The 9,478-nt window shown below is 57.5% G+C and overlaps 2 protein-coding genes across 10 annotated transcripts in view; one reads left to right on the top strand and one right to left on the bottom strand.

The window, feature by feature from the left end:
- The window catches only part of Caskin2 (CASK interacting protein 2), a 14,965-nt gene extending 8,626 nt beyond the window's left edge, over positions 1-6,339 (top strand). For both annotated transcript variants that reach the window (XM_021176946.1, XM_029483290.1), the window contains 13 exons: positions 582-690; positions 913-1,021; positions 1,150-1,244; positions 1,672-1,933; positions 2,036-2,157; positions 2,251-2,311; positions 2,437-2,525; positions 2,681-2,791; positions 2,870-2,971; positions 3,099-3,237; positions 3,378-4,856; positions 4,940-5,162; positions 5,440-6,339. In XM_021176946.1, the coding sequence (XP_021032605.1) occupies positions 582-690; positions 913-1,021; positions 1,150-1,244; positions 1,672-1,933; positions 2,036-2,157; positions 2,251-2,311; positions 2,437-2,525; positions 2,681-2,791; positions 2,870-2,971; positions 3,099-3,237; positions 3,378-4,856; positions 4,940-5,162; positions 5,440-5,530 (2,992 nt within the window). In that variant the 3' untranslated portion in view covers positions 5,531-6,339. The remainder of the gene's footprint in view (positions 1-581; positions 691-912; positions 1,022-1,149; positions 1,245-1,671; positions 1,934-2,035; positions 2,158-2,250; positions 2,312-2,436; positions 2,526-2,680; positions 2,792-2,869; positions 2,972-3,098; positions 3,238-3,377; positions 4,857-4,939; positions 5,163-5,439) is intronic.
- A 149-nt stretch (positions 6,340-6,488) lies between these two features.
- Tmem94 (transmembrane protein 94) overlaps positions 6,489-9,478 on the bottom strand; it is a 35,889-nt gene continuing 32,899 nt past the window's right edge. For all 8 annotated transcript variants that reach the window (XM_021176941.2, XM_029483287.1, XM_029483288.1 and 5 more), the window contains 8 exons: positions 9,321-9,398; positions 8,987-9,072; positions 8,679-8,760; positions 8,220-8,368; positions 8,042-8,136; positions 7,847-7,940; positions 7,526-7,696; positions 6,489-7,232 (listed from right to left, as the gene is read on the bottom strand). In XM_021176941.2, coding sequence (XP_021032600.1) covers positions 7,160-7,232; positions 7,526-7,696; positions 7,847-7,940; positions 8,042-8,136; positions 8,220-8,368; positions 8,679-8,760; positions 8,987-9,072; positions 9,321-9,398 — 828 coding nt within the window. In that variant the 3' untranslated portion in view covers positions 6,489-7,159. The remainder of the gene's footprint in view (positions 7,233-7,525; positions 7,697-7,846; positions 7,941-8,041; positions 8,137-8,219; positions 8,369-8,678; positions 8,761-8,986; positions 9,073-9,320; positions 9,399-9,478) is intronic.

Here is a 9,478-nt window from a genome sequence, read left to right as displayed (position 1 = left end):
TGTGTTCTGGGGGGGGTATATGCATGTGAATGACACTGTGTGGGGTATGTGAACATGAGTGATACAGGTGTTCTGGGGGGGTATGTACATGTGAGTGACATGTGTTCTATGGGGGTATGTACACATGAGTGATACCTGTGTTCTATGTGGGGGGGTATATGCATGTGAGTGATACCTGTGTTTTATGTGAGGGGGTATATGCATGTGAGTGATACATGTGTTGTGTGTGGGGTATGTACATTTGAGTGATACAGGTGTTGTGTGTGGGGGGGTATGTGAACATGAGTGATACATGTGTTGTGTGTGGGGTATGTGCACGAGTGATACGTCTACATGTGTTGGGACAGATACACGCGCCTGAGTGCGGTTACCTGCAGACACAGTCGAGTTGGAGTTGCCATGGCTGTGAGCTGCTGGGGCTTGAACTAGGGCTCTCTGAGAGCAGCACTGTCTTCACCACTGAGTTATCTCTCCGGTCCACTGCTGCCGTTTCATTTTTGCTTTCTGTGTCCCAGTCCCCACACCCCTCACTATCTGCTTCTTCCCCTACCCATACGCCTCACAACTACTGCCCTCCACAGGCAGCTCTTGAAAGCTGGTATTGAGATCAACCGCCAGACCAAGACAGGCACCGCACTCCACGAGGCTGCACTGTACGGCAAGACTGAGGTGGTGCGGCTGCTCCTGGAGGTAGGTGTGGGCACATGCTGAGGGAGGGCCACATGGAAGGCCACCGTGCTTTTGATGGATCTCAGTGCAGACCTGTCTGGTTTAGATGCCAAGTCCACTTCTTACTAGCTCATTCTTGACCTGATGTCTGCCTGGGTAGTTGGGAGGAGTAGCTGGGAGGACTGGAGGAGAAATGGCAAGCAAAAGGCGTGGGATACACTCTCGTGCTGCCGTGTGCCCCAGGGAGGTGTGGACGTGAATATCCGGAACACATATAACCAGACGGCGCTGGACATAGTCAATCAATTCACCACCTCCCAGGCCAGCCGGGAAATCAAGCAGCTACTTCGAGGTGAGTGGGAAGAATACGGAGCCAGGGGCTGGCGGAGGAGCCTTTACAGAAGGTCCCAGAGCATGACGGGAAAGTCAGCTGAGGCGTTCAAGTCCCATGACTGACATCTGCTCATCTCCTTCTCCCAGAGGCTTCAGGGATCTTGAAGGTTCGAGCGCTTAAGGATTTCTGGAACCTTCATGACCCCACCGCTCTCAATGTCCGAGCAGGAGACGTCATCACGGTGAGGGGCCCACACAGGCATTCCTTTAGAAGACAAGCAATTGCTGTGACAAGTATGATAGTATGGGCACAGTACTTACTGTGTTAGTAAGCTGAGTTAAATCTGTATATTCTCTTTCAAATGATCATTTCCAACTCCTAGGATTCATAGGTTCTATTAGCATTTTTTTTTAAGGGATGACAAAGTTGAGGCTTAGAGAAATTAAACAGAGCCTCCTGGTCACATACCTAGCGAACAGTAGAGCATCGTTCGTATGCCCTGTGGTACAAGGACACTGGGCTGGCATTGGTGGCCAAACTTGGGTAGATGTATGCTCTGTGAGGAGAAGAGATGGACCAGTCCTGCTGGACTGTTACTACAGAGACAGCTACAGCCACTTGCTCAATACAAAGAGTGACTGTCCTTTCCTTCCGTGCCATCACAACAGGTGCTCGAACAGCACCCCGATGGCCGCTGGAAGGGCCACATCCATGAGAGCCAAAGGGGCACAGACCGTGTTGGCTACTTCCCCCCGGGCATTGTCGAGGTGGTCAGCAAGCGGGTCGGCCTCCCTGTGGCCCGCCTCCCCTCTGCACCCACCCCTCTGCGACCAAGCTTCTCCCGGATATCACAACCCGCGGCCGATGATCCCCTGCCATCTGTCCCCTACGGCCAGCTCCCTCGGGTGGGCCTCAGCCCAGACAGTCCAGGTACGTCCTCCCAGAAGGCACCGTGGGTCACCGGGCACTGGGAAGTTGCCAGTCAGCTGTTAGCAGCACCAACTCTGACCTCTGTGCTTCTGCCCTCTGCAGCAGGTGACAGGAATAGCGTGGGCAGCGAGGGTAGCGTGGGCAGCATCCGCAGTGCTGGCAGCGGGCAGAGCTCTGAAGGCACCAACGGCCATGGCACTGGCCTCCTGATTGAAAACGCTCAGGTAGGAGGGAGGGTACCTGGGTCTGCTCGGGGCCTGCCTCCTGCCAGTTTCCCATGCACTGAATAGGCTTTCCCATGCACATTCCATCTCCAGCCACTGCCCTCTGCCAATGAGGACCTGGGACTGCCAGGCCTGCATGCCCCGTCCCCAGCAGGTGAGAAGGGTAAACAGGGTGGCATTAGCTTGGGCAGTACAGGTGGGGATGGTGGCGGTGAGAACTTGCCCCTGCCCATTTCTCTTCCAACTACTTCTGATGTCATTTGTTCCCCCTCCCTGAAGACAACCTGAGTCACCGCCCTCTGGCCAGTTATCGCTCTGGAGAGATCTTCACCCAGGATGTGAGACCAGAACAGCTACTGGAAGGGAAGGTGAGGTTTCCACGGGAAATAAACGTCAGCTCTTGGCACAAAGTGGAGGGCTTCCGTAGCCCCTTAGACCTGGCTCTCGGGGAGGGAGGGGACAGGCCAATGGGCTAGTCCCTTTCTTAGCTGACTTTCTCATCCCATCTTGCTCCCTGTCTTAGGATGCACAGGCCATTCATAACTGGCTAAGTGAGTTCCAGCTAGAGGGCTACACTGCCCACTTCCTGCAGGCTGGCTACGATGTGCCGACCATCAGCCGGATGACACCTGAGGTAGGACTGCGGCAGGTGAAGGGAGGAGGGCCCTGCAGGTAGACGGCGGCCCTGATGCCCCCATGCCGTGTGTAACAGGATCTGACGGCCATTGGGGTGACCAAGCCTGGACACAGGAAGAAGATTGCCTCGGAGATTGCCCAGCTTAGCATTGCTGAGTGGCTGCCCAGTTATATCCCGGTGAGCAGGTGTCCAGGCCGGTGCCTCTGACTCTCACCCAGGGCTGTGGCTTTCGGAGGGGGGCGGGGCAGAGGATGCTTCCTTTCTGGCATGGGACGACCCTGGTTTAATGGTGGCACTCTTCCAGGTGGACTTGCTGGAGTGGCTGTGTGCACTGGGGCTGCCGCAGTACCACAAGCAGCTGGTGAGCAGCGGCTACGACTCTATGGCGCTGGTGGCCGACCTCACCTGGGAGGAGCTGCAGGAGATAGGCGTGAACAAGCTGGGTGAGCACCGCTTAGAGGCCCCTGGCTGCCCCTGACGCCACCTATCTCTAGCAAAGGGAAAAGGGAGTCTGCCTGGGGCAGCCGGGACCACCCATCCTAGACCCCTGCTAGCCCCCATCTGACTCTGCCTACCCTTCCAGGGCACCAGAAGAAGCTAATGCTAGGTGTGAGACGGCTGGCAGAACTTCGGCGGGGCCTGCTGCATGGCGAAGCCCTGGGTGAAGGCGGACGCCGGATGACCAGGGGTCCAGAGCTGATGGCCATCGAAGGCCTGGAGAATGGGGAAGGCCCAACTACGGCTGGCCCTCGCCTCCTCACCTTTCAGGGCAGTGAGCTGAGCCCAGAGCTACAGGCAGCCATGGCAGGGGGTGGCCCAGAACCACTACCCCTTCCTCCGGCCCGTTCTCCTAGCCAGGAGAGCATTGGCGCCCGCTCACGGGGCTCTGGTCACTCACAGGAGCAGCCTGTTCCCCAGCCCAGTGTTGGTGACCCCGGCGTCCCACAGGAGAGGAACCTTCCGGAGGGTACAGAGCGCCCCTCTAAGCTTTGTTCTCCGCTCCCTGGCCAAGGACCTGCCCCGTATGTCTTTATGTGTCCACAGAACTTACCCTCGAGCCCAGCCCCAGGGCCACCTCCTGGTGTTCCCCGGGCCTTCTCCTACTTGGCTGGCTCTCCGGCCGCTCCTCCAGACCCACCTCGGCCGAAGCGCCGGTCTCACAGCCTGAGCCGCCCTGGCCCTGCCGAGGGGGAAGCTGAAGGGGAGGCTGAAGGGCCAGTGGGCAGTGCCCTGGGCAGTTATGCCACGCTTACTCGGAGACCAGGACGCAGCACCCTTGCCCGGACTAGTCCTAGCCTGACCCCAACTCGAGGGACCCCCCGAAGCCAGTCCTTTGCCCTCCGTGCCCGCCGTAAAGGGCCCCCACCCCCACCCCCCAAGCGCCTCAGTTCTGTCTCTGGCTCCACCGAGCCACCTTCACTAGACGGAACCTCGGGGCCCAAAGAAGGGGCCACCGGTCCCCGGAGGAGAACACTGAGTGAACCAACCGGCCCGTCCGAGTCCCCTGGTCCTTCCGCACCAACTGGCCCTGTGTCAGACACAGAAGAAGAGGAACCTGGCCCCGAGGGAACACCCCCATCTCGGGGCAGCTCAGGGGAAGGCCTGCCATTCGCAGAGGAGGGGAACCTGACTATCAAGCAGCGGCCAAAGCCAGCCGGTCCCCCTCCCCGTGAGACACCTGTGCCCCCTGGCCTTGACTTCAACCTCACAGAGTCAGATACTGTCAAACGCAGGCCCAAGTGCAAGGAGAGAGAGCCACTACAGACTGCGCTGCTGGCCTTTGGGGTAGTGGGCAGTGATACCCCGGGCCCCTCTACCCCCCTGTCCACCCAGGCCCCGTGTGAACCTCCCTCAGCTTCCTCTAACCCTCCACAACGGTCTGAGCCCAGCATCCCTCCATCTCAAGGAACTTCAGCCTCTTCTCCCAGCTCTGTAACTCAGTCCCCTGGGCACCCAGGGCCCAGTGCTGGACCTGCTCTGGCAAACTCCACAGGCAGTAAGCCCAATGTGGAGACAGAGCCTCCGGCTCCCCCTGCCGCCCTCCTCAAAGTGCCTGGAGCAGGTAAGAAGTGAGGCCTGCAGAGGGAAGGGGCTGTGTGCAGGGTCGCGGCCAGCAAAGTCACATGGTAACCTTTTGTCCCGAAGGAACAGCTCCCAAGCCTGTGTCTGTGGCCTGCACTCAGCTGGCATTTTCTGGCCCAAAGCTGGCTCCCCGGCTCGGCCCCCGTCCAGTACCCCCTCCAAGGCCCGAGAATACCGGGCCTGTGTGTCCAGGTCGGGCCCAACAGAGACTGGAGCAGACCAGCTCATCCTTGGAAGCCGCACTGAGGGCAGCTGAGAAGAGCATTGGCACTGAGGAACGAGACGGGTGAGCAGGGTGGGTGGGGTGGGGGGCTGTGCCCGGGAGCACTGGAAGGAGTCACTGCATGCAGCATCTTGGGCTACGGAGGCCTCAGTGGGTCCTAGGTTTTAGAGTGGCCTACAGAGATCACTGGTGACTGTCACAAGCACACTGATTTGGGTAACTCCTTGTCCCCGAGCTTCTGAGCTCATCAATGGGAGGCTGAAAGCAGTAAACCCTGAGGGACACAGTGTTTGGCTGCAGACCCACTGGCCCATCTCATCAAGGTTTTCCCTTGCTGTAGCCCCACAGGGACGTCTACCAAGCACATTCTGGATGATATTAGCACCATGTTCGATGCCCTGGCGGACCAGCTGGATGCTATGCTGGACTGAGCAAACCTTGGCCTGTGACTCTCCCACCTGCCAGTGTTCACCGCCCGTGGCCCAGCTTGGAAGAAGCCGGTGCCATGCAGGGAACAGGCAGAGGCTTGGTTGGGCTGGAGAACCCTTCCGTATCGGAGGCCTCCAATGGGCTTCAAGCAGTGGCTGGCAGTCACATACAGGCCGAGAGGACTTGTCAGAACCTGACTGAGGGGCCTCAGCTGTGTGGGAGCGGAGCTCTCCCGTGAACAGCTGACTGCACAGCTATGGCCCCTGAACAGGGACCCTCGTAGAACATTCTCCTCTAGGAGGAGGTGGTGATAGGGATTTGGGGATGCACCTCCTTGCCTTGTCTAAAGTCCCTGTGGTCTGGGAATTTGTCTGGCCACCACTGAGCCACCCTAGGGCTCTGTGAGGCTGTGTGCTTGGCCAGTCCCCTCCGTGCAAGTGTACATAGGAGCTGTAAATACACAGCAGGGGCATGCCTTCCTGCCGGTGGCCTTCTCGTCTGGCTCCTACCTGGCCATCCCACACTGGGAGGCAGCACTGGCTGGGATCGGGGCAGTGAGGTAACAGATCCCCAGGGTCCAGACTCTTACAACTGTACATAATGTTTTTCAAGCAGAGAGAAATGCATATATTTTAAATGGAATTTATTCTATCTATTAACTGCCTGAGAGGATGCAGTAGGGGAAGGCCTTCGGGCCACAGAAGAACCGTCTACATACTTCCTGCTGGAGGACCCAATTGGTCTAACCTGGGCTCTGTAACTATTAACCTCTTTCCCCGACTAACATCAATGAAAGAGTCATTCCACATGACTGGGCTGTGTTTGCATCTGTGCAGCAAACCTCCAGGTCCGGGGGTATCCCTTCACCCCGACCTGGGGGCCACTCATCAGTGTAGAGTGCCGAGAGCTGCAGCCCTGGGAGGGAGTCTTTCCTGGCTGTTTCACGGATCCACCACAGGATGTTTTTTAAGCAATTTACAATTTTAATATAAACCAGTTGACATTCACTCCCCCAAAGGCTCATTTTCCAGTAAGGAAAAAAAAAAAAAAGTAAAAAATGTCTCCCAGAAGAAGGGCAGGGGCCACATGGGCCTGGGCAGGGTCCTCTGTGGATGACTTGTGGTCAACTGACATGGGGGCCCCAGGGTGAGGTGGACCTTTTCCATCTTCAAGCCCAGAGGAAGGGAAGGTCTTTGGACCACAGGCAGGCCCTTGCCCGGGAAGATGGGACATGGGCAGGAGGATACAGCATCTTGTACAGCAGTAGCCTCTGCTTTCCAGCAGACACTGAGGCTGCCGTAGATGCAAGAGCAGAGGGTGCCAAGTGAGGGGGCCCCTAAGATGGGGAACACATAGGGGAGGGGCTGAGGATCCCTTTACCAAGGGCCTGAGGTCATACATTCAAGAGTGCCCCTGGCAAGGCCGGGGAAGAGCCGAAGCAGCCAGGCTGTGGCTACAACCCAGTGGCTTTTCGTAAAAAGAAGCCCAAGCCAGGAAGACAGTCGTCTCCAGTGCCCACGGCTGAGCCTCCAATGCCATGAGGCACAAAGACAAACCCTGAAACGTTTGTGATACCAACTTCCCGGTAGGTCTGGCTGTCCCCAGGAAGCTGGGCAGTTATGGCCAGTGGCTCAGAAAGGAGAGTTCATGCCCAGCTTGGTCTCAAACTGCAGCTTCTGGCGCTTCTGGTAGCGGACACGGACCCTGATGAAATAGAATGAGATACAGTTGATAACTTGGCCTGGTGGCTCAGGCCTGTAATTCTAGCTACTTGAAGGCTGAGGCAGGAGGATTATAAGATCAGGACCTATCTAGTTCCTTAGTAAAGAGTGCCAGGCCTATAGCCAGGGGTGGAGTGTATTACAGCAGCTGGCTCAATCCAGCACCAGGAAAACAAACAGGCTGGTATAGACCTTCAAATCAGGACTGAGCAGGGTGCCGACATTGAGGTGACAGGTTCAGGGTACAGACAGAGCCCAGTGGAGCTACAAGCTCACCGAATTTCGTGTAACTTTACGATCTCGTTGGTGACTACCACAAGGACCAGGGACAGGCAACCCAGGAGCCATGTGAGCAGGGGCACATCTTCTAGGCCAAAGTGGACACGTGAGTCCCTGTGTGTCCACAGCTGCAGGTCCACCACTGTCTGGACCACCTGACCGAGCAGCCTGTGGGAGGAGACAGCCCCGTGTGAGCCCAGGGTCCTCGCTTTCTTCCCTCTTTCCCAGTCCGACTAGTTGAAGGTCCCCCCCACCCCCGTCTTCCTCCCACCTGTGACCCCAGCACTGTCCTGCAGCCCCCATTAAAACACTACTCACACCACAGGCACGGTCACGGCCCACCAGAGGTTTGTCAAAGGGCTCTTTCTCCACAGAGGCTTGGTGCGATGTACATGAGTGATGGAGATAAAGACTAGAAAGGTGGGCGAATGGGGTGTCAGGGCTTCCCAAAGTCTTGCCTCCCACCCTGAGGCCTCCCCACTCGCAGCAGCTGCCATGAGGCAGAATCCTTACCAGTGTGCAAAACAATCAGGGCAGCTGTAAGCTTCTGAGCGGATAGCAACCCATTGGCGAAATCCTCAAACCAGGCCGGCGCTCTGTCATCATTGCTGCCAAAGGAAGGCAAAGGCTCGGCCTCCTGAGGGCCCACAGGGTGGGGTGGGGTGGGGAGGACTGGACTCCTAAGACCCACCTGCAAAGCATGACTGAGGAGCAGTTGGTGAGGTTGCGGGCCCGGGCGCTGTCACAAAAGCTCTGCAGTGTGAAGCCGAAGCAGACGAGGCAGGAGCTGATGGTGAGGCTGAACTTGAGCAGGAAGCAGAGCAGGAAGTAGTGCTGAGTCTGCGGCATGCGGGAGGACGGGGAGGACGGGGAGATGGTCATTCCTGTGCGGGGCGGCCTCTCTGCAGGTTATGAGGCAGGCCTGGCACCTGCTCAGCTTTTCTAAATGTTTAGCAAGCCCTCGGCAGGTAAGTGCCCACGCCCCGGGGGACAAGGCCCAGGGACCACATGCCCAGCAGGACTCGTCCTCGGTGTTGGCCACTGCCTCTCAGATCGCTGACCTCCGCAGAGCCTTCCAGGTTGGGCTACTCCCAGCCCCAATGCTCAGTCCCTCTGAGAAGCCCCGGTGAGCAGGGCCTGCCTGACTTACCTTCTTAGGAATGGACTGAAGGTTTTTGCCGGTTGCCATAGACATGATGGAGCTGTGTGGTGGTTTTCCCAATAGAGAGATGCTGAAATTAAGTGTGGGTAAAGGGACAGACGTTACTCCCTGGCTCCCAGCTCTCAGAGGAACGCCTGCAGGGACTCTTGGCAGTGAGATAAAGCCCAATACTGAGGAGAGGCAGGCCAAGGGGCCTTGCCCTGAGCCACCCAGCCAGGAACCCCTGGGTCCCCTGGGATGCCCACTGACAACCTAAGCTCACTAGCAGGGCACAGAGGGGCATCCAGGCCTCTCACCTGAGCAGAGGGTAACAAAAGCAGGATAGCCATAAAATGTCTGTGGTACTCAGGAGCGGTGGCAGCTGCACCAGACAAGATAGGAACTGAAGCAGGAAAGAAAACATCACCAGATTTGTAGCCACCAAGGCCACACCCACCTTGCCCTGGCTCAGGAGACTCAACATCTTGACCCAGAGGACCAGGTACAAGAGAACATGTCTACAGGTGGGATCATCTCAAAAGCCGAGGGGTACACAGAGGCTCATGACTATCCTGTACCCCCAGACTCCTCAGACTCCTAACTGTCCCTTCCTTATGAAGAGGGCCAATGCCTATACAGAGCCTGGCTTACCTGAATGACCACGAGAGTCAGCTGGCACTGCAACAGGAAGAGGAAGCACTTTCGGATGCCATAGGTCGCGTGCCGAGCCTGAGGATCAAGGGGACAGGTTAGGATGTGGGCATGCCTGCCCCTCTCAGGCCCTACAACAAACTAGCCTCAGTTAAGAG

This window comes from Mus caroli, chromosome 11 (genome assembly GCF_900094665.2).
Source record: "Mus caroli chromosome 11, CAROLI_EIJ_v1.1, whole genome shotgun sequence".
NCBI lineage: Eukaryota > Metazoa > Chordata > Mammalia > Rodentia > Muridae > Mus > Mus caroli.
The sequence above is the reverse complement of the archived record's forward strand: the minus strand, read 5'-3'. Positions and strand labels throughout refer to the sequence as shown.